The sequence below is a fragment of the Clinocottus analis genome, unplaced genomic scaffold (genome assembly GCF_023055335.1).
Source record: "Clinocottus analis isolate CAN_PGR_092001 unplaced genomic scaffold, fCliAna1.0.p SCAF_33, whole genome shotgun sequence".
Taxonomy (NCBI): Eukaryota; Metazoa; Chordata; class Actinopteri; order Perciformes; family Cottidae; genus Clinocottus; species Clinocottus analis.
In genome coordinates, this window is record NW_027176076.1 from 576,000 (window position 1) to 601,826 (window position 25,827).

Genomic DNA, 25,827 nt, shown 5'->3' on the forward strand with positions numbered 1-25,827 from the left:
ATAAAGGCACACACCATCAATCACATTCACACTCACACAATAACAACGCCCTGCGGAGGCCACACCAGTTTAAACTGAACACAGTCAAAATGGAGCAGATGTTTCACTAGATAAGGAAAACCTTTTTTTACAGACTGAAAGGGAGTGGTGGTTTAGTATACTGCCTACTGAGGTCATGAACTTCTGTAGTTAAAATAGTATCACTCAAAATGCTCAAATCCCTGAACTATAAGAGCACAAATAGTGTATTTCCATCACTAATCTCTGCTTAAATGATTTGGTCCTCTTTTCCTTGAAACAGTTATGCACTTTGACACTTACTGCAGCTCATCTGAAGGACAGAAGAATCCATCTTTGTCAAAGTTTTTACACTTTGAAACAGATTAATCTTAAAGACTTCCCATTACAACAACGGCTGGACAAATTACTGAATGTATCTATCGTACTCCTCCCTCTCAGAGTTTCACATCATCTACTACAAACCACAATGCAGAATGGTGAGCCTGATGAAAACCAACTACTGCGACAATACTACACTGACTGCAGGGCTGGCGTGACTCTGACATGTTGCTATAGTTAAGCTGGAAGCTTGTTGACGCAATACCAAAAAGTGCCACTTCGGTTTAACTCCAACAGCTGTGGTATAAAGTGGAGATCACAAATAGCAGCCCGTCTTTCTCACGATCCGTCGTTTGTTGACAGTGGCTGACCCTGACATACTGTCCAGTCCATGTACACAAAGGGAGTGAAAATAAACTGCGGGTCCAATCATACACACAAACACACACAGACACACACACATACAGTGGAGCACTAAATCAGTATGGATCAAGAACAAGACCAGGGATCAAACATGGTATGCACACACACCCCACTTGAGATATATTTTTAATGAGGACAGTTTTCCGTAGTTGCTGTCATGAACAGCAGACAGAACATCCAAGTGAACAGAAGTTACTCCCCTTTAACGTGACATCGTTCACACTGAGTTTCAGCCTACAGAGAGCATACAGAAAACAGAGATCACTACCCTAATCAATGTGCTGAGATAAATGACGCAACTCCCACAAACTTTTACACTCCTATCATTCAGGCAACATGTTTGGCCTTTTAAAATGAATTTGAGTCAAATTGCCAAGATTAAGATATGTTTTCTCGACAGGTTTAAATGGAATTACACCCACGAAAACCCAAAGGCTGCAGTAACCACAACATTTAGTCTTTTTCGGCCTTTTCCAGAATACTCATACTTTTACAGCCCTTGCAGCTTTACTTTGGCCGTCTGATTTCCATTTGCCTGAGGAGGGCTTGATAATTCCTAACAGATCCTGTCTCCTGGGTTTGACGAGTTCCAACAGGGAGTGATGGGGCACAGATCTCTGAAAACCTTCGCCACAGGCTACACGCGGCCATACACACCACTGATACCAAAAGGATCAATTACACTCATTCCCCAACCACACACTCTAGGGAGAAGTTGAACTTGCAATGAAAACACGCTGCACTACCAGAGGTTGCCACTCAACTCTGGAAAGAGAGAGTGGCATTCCCATTTAGACCAAAACTTCAGACCGTCAGAGGACGAGTGACTCTCGGGGTGGAAATGTTGGTCTGTCCATTAGTCAGCCAGTTCACAACTTTGGTCCAGACTGAAATATGTTGGCACTTATTAGAACGGATGACCATCAAATGTTGTCCAAATATCTGCACTAACAACACTCCCTTCAACCTCAGCTGTACTCTGCATAGCTAATGTGAGCATGCTTTAATGTTCAACTAAGATGGCATTGTCATTGTGTGCATGTTAGCATGCTGATTTGCTCAAAGCACCGCGATGCCTACAGCCGCACAGAGCTGCATGGAGTTAGACTCACTTTGTTATTTTGGTCACTCATATACTAACTAAGAAAAAGTAACTCCCTGTCTGCCTTGTATGACATATGTACTCCCTTTCAGGGTGCAAACAATTTTGAAAGAGCATAGCTGAGTTTTACATATTCTTAAGCATCAGCATATGTGGAAAATAAGATCAAGTAAAAATAAAGAAAAAAAACAACGACCTATTTGATTAATTTTGATTTGATACACACTTAAAAAGCACATTAATTCACGATTCCGCTCTTAGGAAAAGAGAGAAGAACCAGTTACTCAGAGGTAAGGTCTGGGCAGAGCTGTTGTGTGTTGAGGTTTGGGAGCTAATCCTGACATATTAGCTCTCATAGGGCTGCCAGGCCTGGTTTAGTGTGTGTGAGGCTGAACTGGCAGATACTCCAGGAAACAGGGGATCCAGAGGCTTAGTTTGTGAAGCCCAGAGGAGGAGGAAAAATGTCAGTGTCCAAGAGAAGGATAGAGGGAGAAAGTCAAAAGCCCACATCACCACATGTTTCACGGCCCGGCATGGCTACGACTGATTCCACAGACAGAGAACAAAGAGAACCAGACTGAACCACAGCTGTCAGACACCAGCTGTTTGGTAAAGCTTCACAAAACCATTCTTCAATGTCAAAGCTCTTTCCCAAGCTCAAAGTAACACAAAGAAATCATATAAAGAAGCAGCAGGGGTATAGACCTATATGATTCTTATGACAAGCTGCACTCTGTGTATTTTTATCCACTAGCAGAATGTTCTCTGCTCCCTTAGTCCCCAAATGGTTTTCCCTCACTTCCTGTCTTTAAGGATCTCCAGCCACCGACTCTCGGCCTCGGCTCTCCTGCTCCACAGAAAGCAACAGAAGAAGTCATTTTACAATGATAAACGGCCTCCCGGTGGGAAACTCTATTCACGTTCCTTTTTAAAACTTAGTAACGTCTGAGTTTGTTTGGCTCTGTCTGGACTGCAGATGAATGTGTGCAGGTGTTTGTGTATATGAGTGTCTATGTGTGAATGTAAGCGTCTACATGTGGGTGTAAACATTAACAAGAACAACATTGATGTGAAATCAGCTGGTCAGGCACTGGCAGTGTCCAAGTGTTTCTTGACTCTTTGAAAATCAGAAACATTTCACATGTTTACAGTGTGTTGGTTTCACACTACCTTAGAGTTAAATACCACATGGGGAATCGGTTAAATTGTTCAAAGTGGTTTTGGATTTGTGCCAGTTCTGCAGAGCATGTTACAGAAAGTGTTTGAGAATAACTGAGGAGTAAATTAAATAAGTATGTTGCCTACTTGTTGACTAAAAAATGCCAGCAGCAGTGCAATAATTCTACTTTCTGAAGATTGTAGACACCATTGATCATAATACCACAGCTGTAAAACATCTTGATGCTCTCTAGACCTCCAACTCACTTTCAGCCTGCCGTATTATTCCTTTTTTTCTTTTAAAGGACACCACAATCTCAATATATAGCCTCTATTGTATTATTCACAGTGTACTTTTGATCATGTAGTCAAATACCGATTCTGAGCTATTGACACAGATGGGGACCAAAATGAACAGCATAGTGTCATACTTAAGATTTGAGTGTGGCAATTCTGATAAAAAAAATAATGCAGCAAAGGATTCAATCACTTTAACAAAGGAGTCCTGTCTGGGAAAGTTATGTAAATCCAATAATTTTACTGTAGAATAATTTCACTGGAATGCCAAGAAATAAATCCAGACATGCACATACACTTTGGTAACTGTCCTCAACTCTAGTCTGAAGACTGACAGAGACTGTTTACATAAGTCTGCAGCACTCCTTTAGCATCTGCAGCTCAATCAAGTTACACAATTGTAGAGTGACATAGCTGATGATTAGGCATCCAACTTGTTATTACAGGCATTGGATGGAAAATAAATTGTTTGTGCAGTTTGTCATTACGAGTCAACAACCTATCCGGGAAAAAAATTACTGAAGGTTTTGGTGTAATATTACAACAGTTGAGGGAATGTAAAACACCAAAGAAACGATGGATAGAACCCACAGAAAACGGTTGCCAAACATGGCTTTTCCTCTCTGCTCCTGCTTGTGGTGGATGTATATTTCAAGGGAAAGAAACATTCTTCATGTTCTGCTGGTGAGCTATTTTTGGAGTGGATTATGTACAGGAGCCCCAGAGGGAGCAGTCCTTTATCATCTAAGTCATTAGCTGCAGAGAAGCCCTGTCACAATTTTCAAAAGAAACCAAAACACAGGAGCTCTGCATGTATGCATGCATGCTTGGACATTCAAATCCACAGGTACAAACACACGGTATATAAAGTAGGCATGTCTGCATATTCACAACAACTATTAAAGACATTATAATACTTATATCTGTTTATTTCGCTTAGTCATTTGCCAATTAGCACTAAACAAAAAAGTAAAGCTTTTGATGGGAAAAGTTAAGAAATTGCCAAAGTTAATACAATTCATCCTAAGGGGATTACAAATCTGTGTGCCATTTATCATCTACAATCTATTCAATAGTGGTTGAGACATTTTAATTCATAACCATAAACGTCAACCTCATGATACTGTAGAAAAGTCAGGGGATCACAAAGTCATTGGGATTCATCGTCTGGAAACCCTGAATTGAATGCATGTTGTTCCAAATAAAAAAAGGTTTGCATAGTGGGCAACGTACTTTATGGCTAAACCATGTTTTTGTTATAGTTATTTCACCCCTCTGGGAAAATCTTTATCTCTGCAGGTACACATAGTATATTGCATTACATGCTGAATGATTGTCACATAAGCTATCACAAAATCACAGACATGTTTGATGTCATCACCTCTGGTAATGAGCAACTTAAACTGATTTTCTCCGGGGACACAGAAACTGCCATAGCTCCTACGTAGTGAACGTGCCATCATAAGTCAAATGGTGACAGTCCAGCCACAGATCGCAGAGGGCAGAGTCGCGCACACAGGAAGTGCATTCCTTCTCCCCACAGTCACTGCCCCCACTGATGTTTGTTTAAACTGGGCTTTGATACATGGAGAGATTACTTCTCCACTCAATTCTTCTCCCACTCCACCCTCACTTCCAATGCTCTATAGTACCTATCTCTCCTATGTAACAAGAGGACAGACTGGGACACTGAGTCCTAAGAGAAACATTGCATTTTATCAGCCCCACCCTCTTTTCCTCTGGCAGGGACTCATTGTGTGACCCACTTTACTTCTGGTATCCTAACTGACTGATTGACCTGTTGCCTGACATCAAACAATTCAACACAGTTTATTTGTCCAGCCCAAACTGACAAAACTGCTTATGTGTCTGTATGTGTAGAATTGTTTTTGTTATTCTGCCTTCATCATCAGCCACAATTAGTCTAAATGGACATATAAGCTGGCAGCCTGTGAAAGGTTTCTGGAAAATATATTATCATTATTCAAATATATTTCTCAGTTTTGGGCAAGCTTTCTTTCACTTAAATATTGTCGAGGAGATGATAGGCTCACGGCAGAGGGACAAAGACAAGCTCAGAGCCTCACCTGAGTTTATCAGCTACAAAGATGACTCGACGCTCCAACAGCAGCGAGGCAAAGACTCGTATCACCTGCCGTACACTGAGGCAACTGAAAAGACTATCAAAGTCCACATGCTCCAGTCTGGAGTCTGTGGGCCGCCTCAGCTCGATGACCTGAATGACCACAAAATATGTGAAATATAAGTTGTCACAGTGTGTGAACCTAATTAACTCTGAATATTTCACACAACTGCATAATGAAAGTAGTGAAAGTAGTAGCTCTGACCTCATTTCCTGCACCGGGCAGAAAGGTCTTTACTTTGATAATTTTCCCTGGTGCAGGGAAGGGGGACTCCATCAGACTTCTCATGAAGGGGTAGACCAGAGCTGCTGAGACGCCTCGCCGCCGTTCCACCTCATCCAGGATCTGAACATGGGAAGACATAGCACACTTTCCTCAACATATTTCTACTGGTTTTATCAATACACATACTGTACATGTGTTCATATGAAAGGAGCCAAAGTTTTTTTATCCATATTGAATGAATAGCCAAGCATGGCAAAAAAAGTGCATCGTCATCAAGATTATTCACCATGGCAACAATTTATGGAAACATATTGTTCTGTGTTTGAGCACAGCTGAGTTTCAGCTTTGAGTTTTAGCTTTGAAAAAAAAGTGAATTTCTTTCCATGTCTGTGTGATTGGAAATTTCCAACCAGAATGCCTGTCTGCCTGTTTAGGTCCAAACTGCCTGCTGTCTGGAAACTTGATTGGAGAGTCAAGGTCTTATCACGCTCACATGATATCACCACTATCATCTTCTTCATCGGTCTGTCTGTCCGATATCAGAGAGAGTTGTGTGTGTGATAGAGACAAACACTGGTCTTCTTTCCCATTTACCATGAAAACGCTAAGATTCTTTTTATTTTCGTCTCAGGTTTGCTGCTGAACCGTTCGCAAAATGAACTCCATACTCTTCTCGTCTCATATGCAGTGATTGCCCTAAACTATCCCATGATGCAAAGCTAGACCCATTCTGTTGCTGGTAAACACTTTAATTTGTTCACAGACTATACGGTAAAATGCATCTATTTTGCAGAGTTATCTGCTTAACTCAACTACTGAATAAAGATTTCTGATGTGTCATGTTTGCCAAGCCTCCGTATGGCCTTTAATCACAGCCTGGGTATGATTATTATCAAACAATGAAAACAGAACATATTTGCACTCTGTCTTTGAAATATACCATGGTATTTTATGTTCATGTTATATAGCCACCACGTTGTTTCAACAGTCTGGACCTACTCACTTTGATTTAATAAGTAATCAGATAAGCTTGGAAAAGTCAAACAGAGTGACAGCTCTGCTCTGTGTTAGCACCACTGAGACAAAAGTGAAGGAAACAATTAATCTGGGCAATCAGGAAGTAAAAACTGAAATCAGCTTTACCAATGAACTGGCGCTCAGCAGGTCTGCTGAAAGTCGTGTATTTCAGCTGTGAGATGGGTTAACCACAGCTACAACACCACACACACACAGCGTACACAGTGTGTGTGTGTGTGTGTGTGTGTGTGTGTGTGTGTGTGTGTGTGTGTGTGTGTATCACATGCACAGGAAACGATGAACTCACAGTGGAGAACAAGTCAAAACAGCCCAGTCTGCTGATGACGCAGTACACCTCTGGAAGGCGGGATCCTTTCCCAGTCGGCTGTAAGAGGAGGCAATAGACTCATTGAACACTGGTGATAACAGACTTGATGAAGAGACACAATCACAGACGTTCCATAAACTGTCTACAAACACATTTAAATGGGTTGTTCACTTGCAAAACCTGAGAAATAGATTAAGGTCCCTTTAAGTGTTAGTTTCCATCTTTAGAAAGCTGAATAGTTTTCCCTGTGACGAGTAAACTGAAATTGATCTCTAAAACATTAAAGATTGCTAAAAGAACAAGGGCAGAAAAGTCAGAAAGGGTTCTCTTTTTTTAATCAAATTTGTGGAATTATTATGTGCATTTTTTTCTGACTAAAGGCTCAGATGATGATAATTTAACCATGACTGTAAACCACGATAATATCATATGTAGATAAATTGTTTAAGTACTGCAGCTCAAGTCTTTAAATCTAGGCTGTGATCTGAGGTGAAAGTCTTTTATGTGGATAGGAACTTCCTAAACAAAGATGGTTTATCTGCTCCTGCTGATCGTATCTACCTTCCTCCGTACACTCACAGACCATTATGTGCTTCGAGACCCTAGACACTCAAACACACAGACACAAATGAACACAAGCCCTCTACAACCGCCAATCCACTTGTCCATATTAGGTATACAATTTTCTCTTCGTTTCTCCTCCGCTTTTTCAAATGGATGATTAAATCAACTATGTGGAGCTTGATTCAAGTCCTCAGGAATGCTCGCTTACTGCCAACGGCTGGTCAGACAGCAGGGAAGAAACAAGTTACTGGAGAACTTCACATCTTCTTCGAGCTTCATTAGTATATTCTCCCATCAAGATGAATCTCAGATCAACAGAGCAGATCCAGTTTTAAAAACATGTTTGTCTGAACAAACTATTCACAAAAGGTTCAGCTGTCATCCACCACATACACCGGAGTAGAGACACTCCCAGAAAACTCATGAAAATATACACACTGTCGTACTGTAAACATACTCAGAAATACCAAGCGGCAAACAAAATCACCGCTACATTCGCAGAATCCCACAGTCATACCCTCTACCCGCAAGCTACATGGGAAGCTTAACAGAAGAAAAACATCAAAGTGCTCCACAGCCTCATTATAAAGAAGAAATGCTCCACAATGACAAAGTTAGGATTTTTCATGGTTTGTCTTTGTTTTGCCTCTCTTGAGAAACTCTAATTAAATTCAATGAGTTAATCCCAACTAGGTTTTTATCATATATTATATTATATTATTATTATATATATTCGTATGCACTTCCTGTCTATGACTGAATGTTTGAAGTTATACTTATGATAGTTAAATAGTATGCGGCTACTCTATTGTAAGATAGGATATATATATATATATATATATATATATATATATATATATATATATATATATATAAACAAAATCACAATCACAAAGCGGTTTAATTAAACCACTTTCCACTTCTTGCATTTTTGTTGGAAGTTGTCTTTTTTTGTCTTCTTTGCTTGATATGTTCTATCTCCTGCCGCCACAGTGGATGGCCATGTAACGCATCACCGGCCTCACAGGACCACCGTTTCACATGTTCACATAAAAAAGGTCTGTCACAACAAACAGGGCTCAGCAGGGTGTGAACAGGGAACAGAGGATGCGGGGGGACGGTGGCTTACCAGCAGGCGTCTGCAGTACCCGAACCTCCTGCTGCCGTCCTCTCCAGTCAACATGAAGGAGAAGGTCTCACTGTTGCAAAAGACAAATGTATACACATAATAATTGACTCAAAGACACACACACACGTAGACATTTTTACGAAAGACGTCACAGAGTTGCTTGAGAGGATATGTTGATGAGAAATCCAAAGGTATTTAATTAATTCCAGGGGCTACAAGTCACAGATCACTCTGCCTCTGCGATTTTGAATACTCTTTTTTTTTTTCATTGGCCTCTCACAAGCCCCACACCTTCATGTAAGTGTGATTGTACATGGCAGGAGTAATAGACCAGTTAGTAAAACATTATTCAGCCATACCTGGCGTACTCAGACACAGGACTCCAGTCCTTTGCATCTGGAAAACAGAACTGAGGAATGGCTTTGAGTCTCTGTTCGGCCTCCCTCATCTGCTTGGTGGGTCTCTCTAACTGTAAGAGGAGAGGAAAAGAGAGAGACGATAGGAGTTTCACTTAGTGTTCGTTCTCCTTCAGATAACGGTGTACTCCATATTTTACATGAGAGTAAGCATATCGCCTAGCTGGCAGAGATGTACTTCTCTCATGGGACACTGCTGCTGATCCAAATCTTAAATAACTCTAAAATGTATCTGTGAATAACTAAAAACACATCCCTGGCACAGATCCTGCTTATTTTTAACTGTAAACAGGCTTTAAGAATCCCTAGGCTGGATGATATTAATCATAATTATCAGTTTTACATTTTCAACAACCTGCACAATTAAGTGTGAAAAGTCACTGAAATATTATTTTAACTTCCATTAAAATATTTAAAAAATTGCATTGGTCAATGTCCAATACAAAACATAATCATCAGCATTTTCAGCATTAGCACTTCTGTAGTGACTATGACTAAAAGCTCATAGTGGGAAAACTACAGTACGTAGTTACCAATGTTCTTACACGTTATTTCTAGGTGACACTGGGCCGCTTTATCTGCGGCATCAGTCATTTACATCTTCCAGATTGTCTAAATATGACTTAACTGTATAACATTTCTTGTGGAAATTAACAGTTCCTCTCCATTATTGTCTCCAAATGTCAAGGCAATATTAATTGTTATGAACTTGGTCAAGACAGCTTTAAAAGTTGCTGCCTGTGCTGTTGACACATATTAAATGTGGTGTGTAGGCTCTGCAGCTATCCAACTTGAGAGTGAACCTTTTTCTAGACCATGCCAGCTAAGAATTGTTAAATTAGTTTTTTTCTGGCCTCTGCGAAGTCACCTGAACAGACTACCAAACAACAGTGTGTGTTTTTAAAACCTGTCCTTGCTGTAAGAGACTGTCAGGCTTTTACCTTGGGGAACTGGTAGGTGACCTCTGGAGAGTAGGAGTTTTTGCTGGGTTTCTTTTTCAGAGAAACAACCACAAAATACTCAAAGAGTTCTCTCTCCTGCCACTCAATGAGCTGCAGCTCCAGCGTGCGGTAGCTGGGCGCCCGTCGAAGGATGGACTGCAGTTTCAACAACCTCTGGGTGTGAGCTGAGGAGGAAAGTAAATGTCAATACATACATATCTCAAACAAAATCCACAATTTACAGTACAGAACTAACAGGGTATTAACCTTCAACCATTGAGGAAATTAAATGTTATACTTATGGGTGTAATTCATTTTTACTGAAAGATTCTGGTCATTGAATCTAGACATATGATAAATCTTTTATGGTTTTCTGATAATCTAATATGGCAAACGTTTCAGTTACAATTCTGCGGTCTGTCCGGTCACACAGGTTTACTTGTTATTGTTAAATATATAAACCATGGAAGCTGTTGCACAACTACTGAAACAAAACTGCTTGGAGAAAAGGTTCCGAGCTAACAGTAAAAGTAAAAGTGTAGCACCTAGCTGTTGCAAATGAATGCTGCGGACACTCACCTTTGAACCTGTCATCAGAGTCACTCTCACTCTCACTGTTGTCATCTGGAGGCAGACATGAGACAGACAAGAAGGTTTTCTACGGGTCAGAGGGCAATTTCACAAACCTGTGTTTATGTCATGAGAGGGACACAGCAAGACTTCTATGTGGGTGGATGAGACGCAAATATTTACTCACTTTTCTGGCCAGTGGATAAGGGAATGAAGAAAGCCCTTACCTCTCAGAGATGCAGTCTCAACATTGGACATGGACAGCTTTTTCAGCCTCTTCTTCCCACGTTTAGTGCAGTAAATGGAGTTGATCCTTTGGACCAGCTGTAAACAGAGGAAAGAGGAAATTCTCTGTTGTGTGATCTGAAATTTTGTTTCTTTTGATCCTGACTATAGAAGAAGTAGAGGGGTGTTCCTGGCCAAAAGTAATACTTTATTAAGCTTTAAAAGTTACTGAAAATCTTCACTGCCAGTTCTTGAGAAAAGGTTCCACAAGGAAAACCTAAGCAGTAATAACGCACATCGAGCCGCTATATTCTATAAAAGTAAAAAACAGATGAGTTGCAAGCGATCCAGTGCTGCTCTAACTACCCTACAGAAACTTAAGCTGGCCTGTGAAGCAGTAAAAGAAAGACAACACGGTCAGAGCTCTGCAAAGACTTAGTGTAGGTGTTTGTGCAGGATCTAGTAGTGTGTACCTTGGGGATCCTCCAGTTCCTGTGTGAGGCCAAGGTATCACTGCTACACAGGCTGTCATCCATCAGCAGGCCGCAAGGTGACGAAGATACACCCCGCTGTGAGAGAAGCAGCATTTCATCATGGCTGTAGCGTTTGGACAACTGGGACATGCGGTGGCTCTTCCTATCACTTGGACCGGGGAGACGAAGAGACTGGCTACTGGGTTTGGACGGCAACTAGTAAGAGAGGAAAGAAAAGGCAAGGGTTGGTTTATTTATTCATGCATACAGTTTTTATGAAAATGTATTCAAGTGCATTAATTCAAGATAGTTTCCTTTCAGTAAGAATCCTTCCTGCTCCTTAGTCAAGGATGGGTCAAATGCAGAGAAGAATTTCCCCAAGGGGATTAATAAAAGTGTATGTTTGTTTTTTTCTTCTTTCTTTTCTTAAAGGGACAGTTCACACCAAAATCAAAAATACATAATTTTGCTATTTTTTTGCTTCGGGCACCACAAGCCAAGTGCCATTATCGGTTATTAATTAACCAGGACAGTGCAAGTTAACGCGCTAATAACGCATTAACTTTTCAAACATTTTCTTTCATTTTTTTTTTTTTTTGCATCCTATCACTTCCGCACACAGGTGCTGCACTTTAAATCTCTCCTACGGTATAGTTCAGACCTGGCCGTCACTGCGATTCATGCACTTGCGCGCGCTTCCGTAGCCTCACCGACAAGCAGTGTTGATGACTTGCTGACTTGAACCTGACGTGAAAGCACGTATTGTCATGTAGTTTCTGTTCTGAAATGATGCATGCTATACTGTTTACTGCTCACTCTATTTACACTGTACAGAGCCGCATTAAGTTAGTGCGGAAGCAAACCGAGCATTAAAAGCATTATAAGCTTTCAATCAAGGGAGCACAGGGTGGCTTTTATTGTAAGGCAGTCCCTGGAAATGGAGTACATTTGTCTTGGAGGTAAGCGCTGGGAGCAACAACTATTCCTCCAAAACAAGACATGGTCACTTCAAGCTGATGAGTTTAAATATTGCAGGTAGGAACAAGAAGGAGCAGCAACAGTGAGCTCTTAGATGAAGAGCTGCAGGCTACCTCAACCTCTGCAGGGTATGGGCGCTGCTGTTGTGTGGTAAACTTTTTCTGTCATGTGCAGCTTGATTTAAGATTGCAGTTTCTCATGATATGATGAGAAAAACAATCCAATTGTTGACTGACGTATTGTTTTGCACGATAAGCAGATACATCATTTGTTATTCTGTCACATTCCTAAAAAAAAATTGGCTGCTTTCTATAGTTCAATAAGTGCTTATGTGTTTAAGTGAGGAAGCAAAATGTGCAGATGGGCCTTTCTGCGGAGAATCACCAGGTATAAACATATCAAACTGTATCCTGTAGCACCACAAATGAAGTGTGAGATTCTTTAAAAGATCTTGTCCAGGCACTGAAACAAGGGAGGGGGATTCACGTTACCACTGCAAAACATGTGTACTATGTTTAGTATAGGAAAACACATCAGTGCTGCTGATCCCAACAGGCTTATGACTTACCTGAGGTGGAGAGTTCAGCTTCCTATCCATGGTGGTCAGACATGACTTCCGACCCAAACTCTTCCGCTTCAGGTCAACATCCTCATATGGGTTCTCCTTCTCTGTCGGGATGAAGCAAGCATTTCGGTGTATAGTGACAACTATCATGTCAGCAGTAAAGCCAGCAACTGTCTATAGACAAAGGGTGTTTTCAACAAAAGACAGACAAGGCTGTGGGGTCAAAAAAGGTGAACAGGGGTGAAACTGTGGTTAGTCTGAAAAGAAATGAGTTATGAAAGGTAAGTCAAAGGTTACTTCCAGCTGTCTCAAGTGAACTCCCATTTTCCAAATCATTTGCTGTTAGCACCGGGCCCCAGTGGGCCCAGCTGAAACCTCTGGGAACAACACTGCTGGTGAGTCACTGTGCAGGCATGCCAACTGTCTGCTGTGAGACATCATCTTCTTCTTAGTCTTACACTGAGCTATATTTTAATATTAAAATACATGATTAGAATAATAATTGTTGCAACACATACATTTTCTCTCTTGTGAGACACGAATGTATATAATTGTATAATACCCAGAATATTGAAAATGAACACATCTTCAACCTAATGCCATGAGTCTAAGCATATTGTCAATGTTTAAATAAGACAATTAGGTTTAAAGACTACAGTTAATACTCTGAGTTGGGTCTCAATTGATAAAGGTTTAACATAGGAACATAGAAAATATGCATCACTGTACCTCAAGAAGTTGCAATAAGCACAGACTTTTCTACTGCTCTGTAGATGGACTTCAGTGAATAAAAGAAAAGAAAATGAACATTGCAGAGTGCTGCACAGCTCACGGTGATGTCACCTGGCAGAGGGCCAACTTCAATAAAGAGAAAACTTGTGTAACACCACAGTCCATGTCTATTCAGACATGTGCTCTGAGAATAGCTTTTTGGCAGGGTCTGAAAAAGGTTGTGAGAAAGTGAAGAAAACCACAGCGAAGAATAAAAACAGAGCCAGATGGCGTCGAAATGCATGAGGGGAACTTTTAAAAGAAAGAAAAGCAGTGTTATCTGTCAATAGAAAGGGAAAGAACAAAAAAATATATTTGGTAGATGTGTTCCTTATTCCTGAGTACATTAGTTTAAAACCCTATGAACTTAGCATCTCAAATGTGTTTTTGACCTACAGGCAGAACTTTGTTCAGTTATCTTTTTTTAGGTTAATTATTGAACCTGTCTGGGGTAAATACACACACCCATGTGCACATACACAGACAATGCACACTGCTAGTGATCTTAGGGACATTACGATGTGTCACACAGTACATTACCGTACTGGAGGGATATTATGTGCATCATTAAAGCTGGGAGCGGAATAAGAGGGCTCAGTGTGACCCCACGTTGTGCGGCAACTCCATTAAACTGAAGCAATACAGTAATGAGAGCCTGCTGGGAAAATGATATGTCTGCCGAGCTGCTTATGTACTGGAGGCTACTAATCTACTCCTCTGATTACAAACATCCAGAGCGCTCTGTAGCACACCCCCAGACACACAGCATTATGCAGGGAGTGGACACACCTCGGCTGCACATGATTGTACATTATGTGTACACAATAGACTCTCTGGGCAGGGCGAAGCACAAAACAAATTCTACCAACTACTTCAGTATTAGCTCTCCCAATAAAGTGGACAAGTTACGGTATAGTAGCACTGGCACTCAATCATTGACCCGAAAACAGAAATGTGCATACAGTTAGAGTTTTGTAAAAACATTTGGCGGCACAGTAAACCAGGTTCCTTATGACCACACTGAAAAAAGGAAGTAGGAGAATGCACATATGTTTATCACCAAAGAAAAAAAAAAAAGTGTGTCTGTTCCTGTGTCAGTGTGACCTTAATCAAATCTGAATCACTCACAAAATGTACCAGACAGTCTGCCAGATGTATTCACGACAGGGTAAGAGCAGAAAACACTTGAGCAAAATACGTCAGCAAAGGTGACACAATGGTGGTACTTTGTACGAGACCGGGACTCGATGATGCAGACAGCTGAATCACAGTGTTAGCACAGGGTGTGATTCATCTGCCTATGAACAGATCCCTCATTGGCACTCTATTTATCAACTCCACTATTTAAAAGCACTTAACACAGTCCACTAATATCTCAATCCATCATTCAATTGTAGTAACACTGTAGAATGGGTCACAAATGACTTGCATTCTTAAGTTTAACATTTGGCACCAAGCACAGGTGCTAAAAAGCCAAATGATGTGAGTGAATGTCCTATCAAAGTGGCTCCAAGATGTCCTGGGGGAAATATGTGGGGATTCTGGTTTTCTGAATTAACTGCTAGTTATAACAGGGGTGCAGAGGGACGAAAACTTGGCTCATTTACAGCTGTGACTGCTTCTTGCATAGATCCTCTGACCTGAATACCGCTGTTCTCCTCCGTTAGGACTCCACCTTAAATGCGTTGTTGCATATAGCTGGAGAAATTTCAAACTTACTCGGACACAATGACATTAAAAATAGTGAAAAATGTAAATTTTCCAAAGCCATATATTAAAATGTCCAGTTGTCCAACCAAAAGTCCAAAACACAAAAATCTTCACTTTATCACCATAGAACACTAAAGAACCTCCAAATATTCACATTTGAGCATCCAAAACCAAAACGAGTCATTTTACATTAAAAAGTGACTGATTAGTAAATCAATATTAATTGTTTATCAAAACAAGTTATTTTAAATAAATACATTTATTTTCTGTTGATCGACTAATCAAGCAATCATTTCAGCTCTAAACTATATCCAAGAGTGACACAGGGCAGACAGAAAACCAGCGAGAGATCCAAGTGGCATAAAGGCCCTCTCCTGGTTTTAAAGCATGTGCTTACCTACTATATCCTCATACGTATTCTCCTCTAAAGTGCTTTTGGAATTGGGCCGACCCTGTGTGCCTGTGGTTAGTGTGCCATTCTCTGTAGGCGAGGACGAAGATAGTAGACTACTCGTAGCATCCTCCGACTCACACGACTCTCTGGGAAGAAAAGAAGAAAGTCACAACAGACCATGAAGGGGAAAGATGTTAAGAAAGTGAAGACAGATAAGAGTAAACAGAAAAAGTCCACTAGTATTAAATTAGCCCAGATGGCCAGTTTTACTCCTTAATCCATTTGCCAACTAGAAGAAGAGAAAGTCAAAAGCTTTGTCTTATCCCGGAAAAAAAATTAAATGACAAGCCTCTAATTATATAACACACAAAAACAGAAACACCAGGATCAACATGCGCATCACAAGTAAACATGCAGATATCGTTGTATTTCTGAGTGTTCTTTGCACAGTTTGAGGTTCACATCACACATTGCAAGGCACTGCAAAGGCACTTTGCTACATTTGTGCGGGGCTCTACAGTATGGTCATGTCGCGCCATCGACAGCGTGTGGCTTTTAAACTTAGTCTGAAAATTGCTAGAGCCACAGGAATGTTAAACACAGAGTCCAAGGGATGAACATTTCAGGATTTCATCCTCATTTTACAAAAGGACAATTTGGAGAGGCCCCACCCTCAAATTGAGTCTGCTGAGCATGATAGCTTTAAGTCAAGAAGAACTACAGGATCCAAGATTCGGATAATATTCAAGCAACAAAGGGGCCCAATAATCCAGCTGGTTTTTATAGGTTATTCATTCAGTTACAGGCAAATTACGAGTAAACATATTTTTTAACTAAGAAAAGCATATTTGCTGGAAGTGTGTTTAAATTGCCAAATAATTTTATGGACAAAAATACATTTCAGTAAAGAATTTGACATTTCAAATAGTCAGTACAATGCATCAGTTAGTTTATGAGCTGCTTTTATGATTTCCAGTTGGCATTTACTTTATGATAAATCCATGATGACAATATTTAATTTGATTAAATTAGGAAAGCTGGGATGACGAGAACCCATTGCTATTACAAAACAAAACTATCGTTATTATTCAGTGGTCTTCTGAAAAACATAAGAACTGATCTTCACTTCAAATCTTTACAAAAAAAAACTCAGGATAACCAGAGTGGATTGCTCCAACAGCACAATCAGACATACTAATCAGTAACGTACAACACCAACAAAGCAAATACTTGGCCTGTGATCCAAATTCCTCATAAGATATATGTAACACAAAAATGCATTTCTGGGAAATTTAAAGATATTCATAGCACCCAATAAGGATATATATATATATATATATATATATATATATATATATATATATATATATATATATATATATATATATATAAATATATATATATATATATATATATATATATATAGGGCTGGGCAAAGTTGAAAAAATTTACCTGATTAATCGCATGATTTTTCTGCAATTAATCACGATTAATCGCGATATGCGCTGAATTCAATAATAAATTAAAAACTAGTGTATTGCATGCTTTTATTTTAAAGTAATGTTATCAGAACAATATAACAGCACTCTGGAGCAACAACAAGTTAACATACATACATATATAGTATATGTATGTATTTTTTTCTGAACAGGTAATGTTTATTAGTAACGGGTCCCTGTTAGGGACAAGCCACTCCTTCTTTTGTCCATGTTCAGTCTGTTGCTTACCTAAAGATGTACGTTAAAGACCAGCAATTGATTAACTTTATACAAAAGCAATAAGTTCTTTTCATGTTTTCCAGTTCAGTTCAGTTTTTCTTCCTCAGTGAGAAAAGTCCAGTCTGTGTTGACCTGAACACGTGCACTGAAGTCTGGTTGAGTGAGGTGGAGATGTGAAGGACAGCTGATCGGTGAGAGAGGCTCTCTCACCGATCAGCAGTGGCTTTGCACACGCGCGATTAATGTTCAATCTGGACGCTGAGCCTCCAGAGCGAGCCTGTCGGTAGCCTGTGAGAGCTTTGTGAGGCTCGCGGCTCGCTGCAGCACCGCTGCTCTTGACAACAGAAACTACATAACAATACGTGCTTTAAGGTCAGGTAACACTGTCTGTCGGTGAGGCTATGGAAACGCTTTCACATACATAAACCGCCTCTAAAGTAAAAGCAGTGTCGTTGTATTCATCTTATTTCTTTATTTTTTCATTTTTGATTGACCTCATGCGGGCCGGACTGGGAGAGCCGTAAGACGCCCAGGTCTGAACTACGCTGTCTGGGAGATTTAAAGTGCAGCACCTGTGTGCGGAAGTGATAAAAAATTTTTTAAAAATACAGTTAACGCATGATAAAAAAAAAAACGGCGTTAAACGATTGAAAAGTTAACGCGTTATTAGCGCGTTAACTTGCCCAGCCCTAATATAATAAAACATTTAATTGTACACAGATAAACTGTCTTCGACATAGGCACTCTTATATTCTCACCTGTCCTTTGTCTTCCCCTCGGTCTTTACCGTTCGAGTCATGCTGGGTGCAGGGGTCGAGGGCAGCGGCGGGGGAGACTCAGGAGCTTTGTTTGGAGGTAGTCCATTGGCTGAAGACACAGCCTTCTGGTCTCGTTTGGCGTCGTACTCAAAAGTGCGTTTGGGTTTAGGTAAGGGGTTGACTGGTGTGCCAACAGAGGTCTGTTGGCCTACTGGTTCTGGGCTCTCAGACCTGGCTGAACTCACACTGAACCTTTGTCTGAGTTGACAGAGCTTATCAGACACCAAAACAGCATCTGGTTCTGTGGCCATTGAGCAAATGCTGCTGCGCTTACTGGTGCAAGTACTGTCCAAGTCGTCACCAATCACAAAAGACTTTTGTCTTGTTTTGTCGGGAGCATAGCAATTACTCAGATATTGAGGAGGTGATGGGCTGGGATTCTCCTTCAGGGCTTGCTCTATCTTTTGTATCCTGTTGAGAACCGCTGACGTCTCCTTCCGAGCAGACAGGGAACGTGCAAAATCTGTCTTCCCTATCCTCTTCTGGAAGCGACCTAGGCCATCCTTGTCAGAAACCCGTTCCTCTTCCTCTGTGTAGGAGCATTCTGAGAAAGCTGTGCTCATCCTGCGAACCCCCTTAAAATCAAACGTTTTCTCGCTACAAGGGGAAGAAAGCAGGCTGGGGCATCCCTCACTGCCCCCTACACGCTCTCCTCCTCTTTTATCTAGACACAAGCTCATCCTAGGCAGAGCCACTCTTCGGCACTCCCATTCTGAGATCTTTTTGCGGATTGTGGTGGGGTGAACACCTGTTACCGAGCGAGTGAGAGAGAGAGTGCGCCTGTGGCTTTGGTTAGAGGAGGGTCCCAGTGAGAGTGTGCTCCAACTTAAGGGCCTACCGTTGAGTCCCTCTTCCGGAGAGGGTTCCCCTTGTTGCTCCTGGACACCTTGGCTTGCCTGAGGCTTATAGATGGAGAGTCTTTTGTCCAAACAACTGATGCTCTTTGACTTGGTCAGACGACCTTGGAAGTCGGTGTCACCAGTGAGAGAGGCCCCACTGCACAAGGTGGCGGTCTTTCTGTTGCAGCCACCACGTACCAAGAACCTCCCGTCAGTCCTCGCGTACCTACTCTGCTTCCCAGAGTTTTCACTGTCGCTAAGAAGAGGCAGCTGGCTCTGCCCCTGACTGGCAGTGAGAGCAGGACACGGTGATGTAGACTGGCACCTGTAGCGAGACAAAGAACTATGTGAACAAACATTGTACAAATTTAAATGATGCTCTGAGCGGGAAAAAAGACTGATAATTAACCAAAAGAGGCTAAATCAACAAAGCCACTCAACCCTGCAGCATGAAAAGTACCAGAAACGCGATAGTGAACAGATGGGGGGAAATTTTGAGGAATCAGCTGAAAATTCTGAATTCATTTGCGAGATCAAAGACAGAACGTAAACATGAGCCACTTATTAAGAAAACCCACAGGAAAGTATTCTGTCGTTGGCAGAATGAGATACAAATAAAGGCCAAAAGAAATACAGACTAGATTAAAATGTCAATGTGGATTTTTCCACATAATAAAATGAGAAACACAGAAAGCACTGTGCCAAGCAAAATTTATTCCAGCAGCCTTACCTGGGAAAGTCTCACTACTCCTCTCTGGTCCTCGCAGCCTTTTTCTAAAGTGATACTAGGTGCTACAAATGTCCCATGCTCACTGCTGACTGTACCACACACAGGCTTCCTCAAGCTGCTCACTTCCTTTAAGATTTCCAAAGAAAGAAACGTTCCCTGTCGATGCCGACACCTTACTACTGATAATCTTTCAGGAACCTTGTCATGACTTGGAAGCTAGCTGAGTCTTGCGAAAGTGAAGCGGTGGGAGATCTGATGTCATAGCCATGGTTAGAATAACAAGCCTATGGGAGGAGGAAGCTGAGGGCTGCGGACTGTGATCCAACAATGCAGGTTAGGACAGATCTCCCTTCTCACCTACCTGCCCTTCCCTGGTTTCATTCCTCCGGCTCCAGGGAGGGGAGACTTTTTACAACAAGGTATCGGCAAGCATGCAAGCATGATGCATGCATCTGATCTTACTTTCCCAGAAGAAATATGGGATTTTGAGACGACGACTCATGTCTTTACATTTTTGAACTGCTGGTTTGTAGTATTTTGAAGTCCAAAAGTATTGCTTTTTAAGTACACACTACTTTGGATACTGAACTAATACATCGCTCAAAATGAGTTCTACCAGCTTAGTTAAGTCCTTTTTAAGTGTTTATTAATGCAGTATTTCTCAACCATAATGATGTCTCTTATAAAGACAGATTTCATTGTATTACAACTGTGTCATTCATAGCCTTCACTCATATTTCTTCTTATTAACAAAATGAATAATAACAAATGTGTTAAGTGTATTACAAAACTATGTATGTATGTTCATACACTTTTCTCATGAGCACTACTGTATGCTTGTTTTGTTTTAGCACAATGATATTAATCAGCTGTCAAACATAAGACATGTTGCAGTGCTTCAGGAGGAAGCTATTAGAATGTGTCTGGCACATTAAAATCTAACTGGTTCGCTGCTAAAACTCCCAACTTAACTTCTGCCAAGGAGTCTGGCCAGAGAGGGAGAGCAGTCAAGCTAAGTATCAATGGGAATGTTTCAGTAGCAACCAGAGCAAACCCTCACTAATACTACTCTAATAACAGTAAAGGTACAATGTATGCTTTAATGACAGCAATTAACATATTTGCTCTTTGGTTTTATGACTACGAGGTTGAAACACGGTGAGGATTCACTGCTGTCTCCACGCTCAAAACATGATTTCACCAATGTGAGAGTAAACAAGCAATAAAAAAAATAATAAAGCAGAAAAGATAAATTGTTGTAATGTAGTGCTTTGTGAAGGTTTCAAGTAAACTGCATCTATGTTTAATTTTATTTATATATAATGTATACCAAGTGCACTATATCGTGACTTTGACCTGAATCTTTACAAACTTGTAAACGGATTATATACTCTGGTTTAGTGACGTTACTCAGTGATAGTAAATTGCATACTATTTTGTTTTTGTGTACTTTGTATCAATGTACTTAAATGTATTATTGTTTATCTGTTTAAATCACTGCAGATATATTTCAATCGCAAAAATAAAGCCACTAAATAATACAGATTACAAATATTATGGTCCCATATGATTATTCTTCCTGCTGTAAAATGAAATGTAGACTACAATATGCAAACCTTTTGATTATACAGAAAAAGAAAAGTGTGCAATTTTTTTTAGGGGTTCTGGATCATGCTTGTAAAAATATGTCCAGCCACACATACAGTACAGTACAAAGGGCTGGATGCCAGTCACAACCTAGCCTCGGCTTTCGCTCAGGCTTCCAGGGCATGCTAACCACAGGCCACTTCCTGTTACTGGCCGGGATGGAGGAAGCAAACAGCACTTTTATTATTATAGTTCAACAAATGTTTACTTTTTCATCCATCAGGATGCACTTGTGCATTATCACAGATACAATTGTAATAATTAAACCCATTTACGTTCAGTATTTGGGGTTTTTTATGCGCTTGCATAGTAGTACATAAGATAAATTCAGTGAATGTGCATATTTGGGTGTATAAAACCGTAGTCACAGTGGAGTGAGTCCTCTCTCTCACAGGCCTGACATTGTGTTTTGTGTTACAAAATCACCTTTCTGGGTTGCTTTTATAGTTACTGCAAACTTGTAGGTGCAGGGAATTAATTGAAAATATTACCTCACAGAAGATCACAGAACCAGAGCACATCCTAATTGTTTTTGTTTTGTATTGTTTTTTTCCAACCAAGTTTCTACATCTTGTTATGTGTTCCACTTGAAGCTACACAGTTTGATATAGTAACTCGTCCTAGAAACTCCTCAGTGGTCAATTTCATAGTTTAGGGAAATGCATTGTTTTGCAGTATCCACAAATTTTCTCTACATTTGTTTAAAATACAGGCGTGTAAAGCATCTTTATGATCTGTAGGAATCAAGGGTAAAATGAGGCCATGAGGACCGCAAGCTGTTAAATAAGGCCCTGCTACGATGACAATTACATTTATCAAAGAAGAGCTAAGGTTAAACGCACAATTATCTTATTAGAGTAATGCAGTCAGCAGGATAAGAGAAATTTGTGCTACTGTGATTAGTGTTTTTCCACACATTTGCATTCTCCAAGTTCACCTTGGGAATAGTGCTGAGTGTGACCATTTACTAGCAAAGGAATGCCATTTATCTTAATCCTAATATTTACATTAGTGCGAATTGCAAATTGCCACTTTCAGTGGGACCAAGTTGCCAAAGGTTACTTTATGTTTTGCAGTGTTTTGCTGCGTGTGTGTGTTTACCATCACTGCCTCATCAGCAAAGGAAATTAGGTAAGAATAAGAAACACTGCCAGTCAAATACTAGCATTATTGTATATTAAAATATGAATAAACAGCAAACTTTCTAACAATTGTCTTGAACGAAATCAGCCATCAGACCGTCACAAGGTGACAAGAACAGAGTGAACACGGACTACAATTCACCGCTGTGAAGTACAATGATCATGTGTAACTATTGTTCATGAGATTATAACAGTCTGCCTATTCCTAATAACACTTTATGGTTAAAGAAAAGAGACAGAATGATAAATTGTAATGGTCTACATATAACATATCATTCCCAAAGTTAGTTCTTCTCTTCCAGCGGGATACTGTCAGCTCTCAACATGCTAACACAAGTTTCAGCTCACTACTCACAGTACAGAGTTGGATGGGGCCCTTGTCCAGGATACAGGATCGTACTCGCGAAAGCTTTGAAAGTCTTATCATGACAGACAATCATCAGCCGTTCTTTCCCATTTGTGAAGAAACTACCACAAACTGATCATCAATGAGTAATATGTGTTTGAAAATAAACAAACTGATATTGAGTACCGCACCTCTTTCTTTTTTAGTGAGGATGCTCTTAAACCATGTGACATGGACATACACATGAACATTAACCAGCCCACCCCTGATGTCCCAGATGTCACTGACCTGTCGGGGACGTCCCGGGGAGCTTTACCCCCTCCTGCTCGAGGCACAGCCTTCGAACCCTTGTTGGCAGTCATGTTTGTCTGCAAACCGACCGCTCACCTGATGGACAAACACAGAGATGTGAAACATAAAAAAAAACGGCAGCATTCAATAAATAAATAAACACGAGCTATAGAATGAAACACCTATACGGTTGTTTGGGTTTGTCAATGGGTGTTATTAGGAATTAACATTATTACAAAAACATTAAATGGAATTTGACTGAAACACAAAATGACCCAATCCTGTCATGAGCATGGATTAAAATCTAGTGCCAACTCAAATACAAGATAGACAACATTCCTGTAAAACCACATCAAACTATAAACACAAGGCATAACACAAGCAATACGATGTGTTTGTGAAATCATAGTCTCAATCATTCAAATTCTGTAACTGATATTGGCTTGATGTGACACAACTTTCAACACTCTCAACCGTATAGTTGACCTTTCTCAATCACAGATTAACATGGGAGTGGGAGGGAAAGATAGTTGTATCTATTTTAATCTATTTTAACATCAGACAACACAGAACTAACTACATTGCTGCTACTAAAACAGCAAATATTTAAACAAGGTTTGGAGCATATCCAGAGAGGAAATTTGGAAAGAACATTGTTCTCTGTGTAGCAGCCAGGTGAATAATGGCACAACCCTGAAGTAAAATGTAGTCAAACTAGATCAGTTTGATGTGTGCAGAGACATTACAGTTTAGTTATATTGCAGCTACCTGATGTTTGTTGTGCATGATTTAATCAAGGTCACGACCATGTCTGGCACTGCACTTCATTAAATTTCAGAGGCTGCCAATACGCTTCCTTCAGGTGGCTACAGATAATTAACTGATTATATACAGTCTAAAAGCAGCTGCGGATAATAGAGACTGGTAATAGTGTCATGAAAGGGCCAATAAAACACTTGCTATTAATATTTATTACTGTCTGATGATACTGATATTTAAGAGTTCATAACATCTGATAACAATACAGTCTATCGCCCAATTGTCTTTTTTCATAGAGACAACATGAATTTAAAGATAAATGTGTCAACAATATTTAGTGACTGTGACACTTGAGAAATAGTTAGAAAATAAACTATAGTGAAGAAAGTGATTTATTCTTATGTATCTGTCGGTAAGCAGGTATGTAAGCTAATATTAGCCGATAAATTAGCCCGGGCGATTTATCGGTTTAGCTCTAATATCTAGCCGTGCAGATAGTTTGGGTTTTATTTGCTCAAAGATGTCCGCCTCTACCTCAATATAATGGAGGTGAATGAAAATATGTTGTTAATGCTAAACAATATTGCTGGGCCCCTAAAGCAAGCTCTGCCACATGCATGTTGTTTTTACCTCTGGACTGTGGATCAGTTTTCATTTATCTATTTAGCACTATGAAAAGTCCAAGAACAGTAGTAAAAACAGTTCAGATATTTTTCTGATAATAAACATTTCCTGGCCCTAAACTCAAATTAGATCAGCAGTTAGTTCAAATTGTTGACTATTGCCCCTGAAATGCAACAATGACCTCTTGCATACGGAGGTCAAAGGGAGATCCCTAGAGGTTAGAGGTAGAGGATGGGAGGGTGTTTGGCAGCATGGCTTGTTTACAGGAAGTTGTTGTACGAAGAAGCCAACAAACCAGTAGTGGACTTGAGTCCTATAGAGACAGATGAGGAGAGAGAGGAAGCATTCCTGCTGTCAGCTATTTCCTGTACTGTGGATTGTGCTAAGAAGAAGGGTCATGCATCATAGTTTTAATCAAAGAATGATGTTGTCTTGTCCTGCTTATAAACTCTCCATGGAAAACATGCAAGTCGAGTATCATTTTTTACAGAAAACAAAATAGAACATGAAAACAAGGACCCTATATATACTGTGATGCAGACAGTACTTCTGGAATTAAACGTAAATGTGTACAGACATAAATTAACTATAGTGTGTCAAGTTTGTAATTAACTCAGAACTTAAAATACAATATTGCAGTAGACTCTACATTAAACCAAGTGAAAATATTGTCCTTACATAAAGTTCAGAATATGTTTTTTGACTACAACCTCCTTTAAACATTTGAGATGTTTTTGGAAGTGCAATTCAATATTCTGTCTTTGATTAAAAACATGAAGCTTCAATTTGTAAAAAGTTAAAGGAAGCACACAAAGAGTGAAGAGAAACTCAGCTGCCAGGAGCTAAATTATTAAATTATTTTAAATTGTGTAAGCTCTACAGATGTTAGTTATATCAAGCAATGTCTGATTGTTAGAATTAATCCTTGTATTTCTTTGGTGGTGGGGAAGGAGGGAAACGGGGGGGCTGAGAAACCTACAATCACAGAAATTGCTCACAGAGGCCCAAGACGGACTTTACAGTGTAAACACCAAGGCGTTAGCCAACTGACTTCCTGAAGTCTGATACCATCTCCCTACACAAAATCACAGGCTGTAAACAACCAATTCTAAGAAAGCTCTAGAGTACCTTTAAAGTGCATTCA

General features: G+C 40.2%; 1 protein-coding gene across 2 annotated transcripts in view; it reads right to left on the reverse strand.

Annotated features, from left to right (window-relative positions):
* Positions 1–25,827, reverse strand: part of dennd2b (DENN domain containing 2B) — a 41,557-nt gene that overhangs the window by 3,616 nt on the left and 12,114 nt on the right. For both annotated transcript variants that reach the window (XM_068596044.1, XM_068596043.1), the window contains exons 2-14: positions 23,298–23,396; positions 18,246–19,469; positions 15,773–15,915; positions 12,898–12,998; positions 11,352–11,567; positions 10,881–10,977; positions 10,663–10,707; positions 10,084–10,268; positions 9,086–9,195; positions 8,727–8,796; positions 7,013–7,090; positions 5,668–5,808; positions 5,407–5,555 (exon numbers count right to left, since the gene is read on the reverse strand). In XM_068596044.1, coding sequence (XP_068452145.1) covers positions 5,407–5,555; positions 5,668–5,808; positions 7,013–7,090; positions 8,727–8,796; positions 9,086–9,195; positions 10,084–10,268; positions 10,663–10,707; positions 10,881–10,977; positions 11,352–11,567; positions 12,898–12,998; positions 15,773–15,915; positions 18,246–19,469; positions 23,298–23,371 — 2,633 coding nt within the window. In that variant the 5' untranslated portion in view covers positions 23,372–23,396. The remainder of the gene's footprint in view (positions 1–5,406; positions 5,556–5,667; positions 5,809–7,012; positions 7,091–8,726; positions 8,797–9,085; positions 9,196–10,083; positions 10,269–10,662; positions 10,708–10,880; positions 10,978–11,351; positions 11,568–12,897; positions 12,999–15,772; positions 15,916–18,245; positions 19,470–23,297; positions 23,397–25,827) is intronic.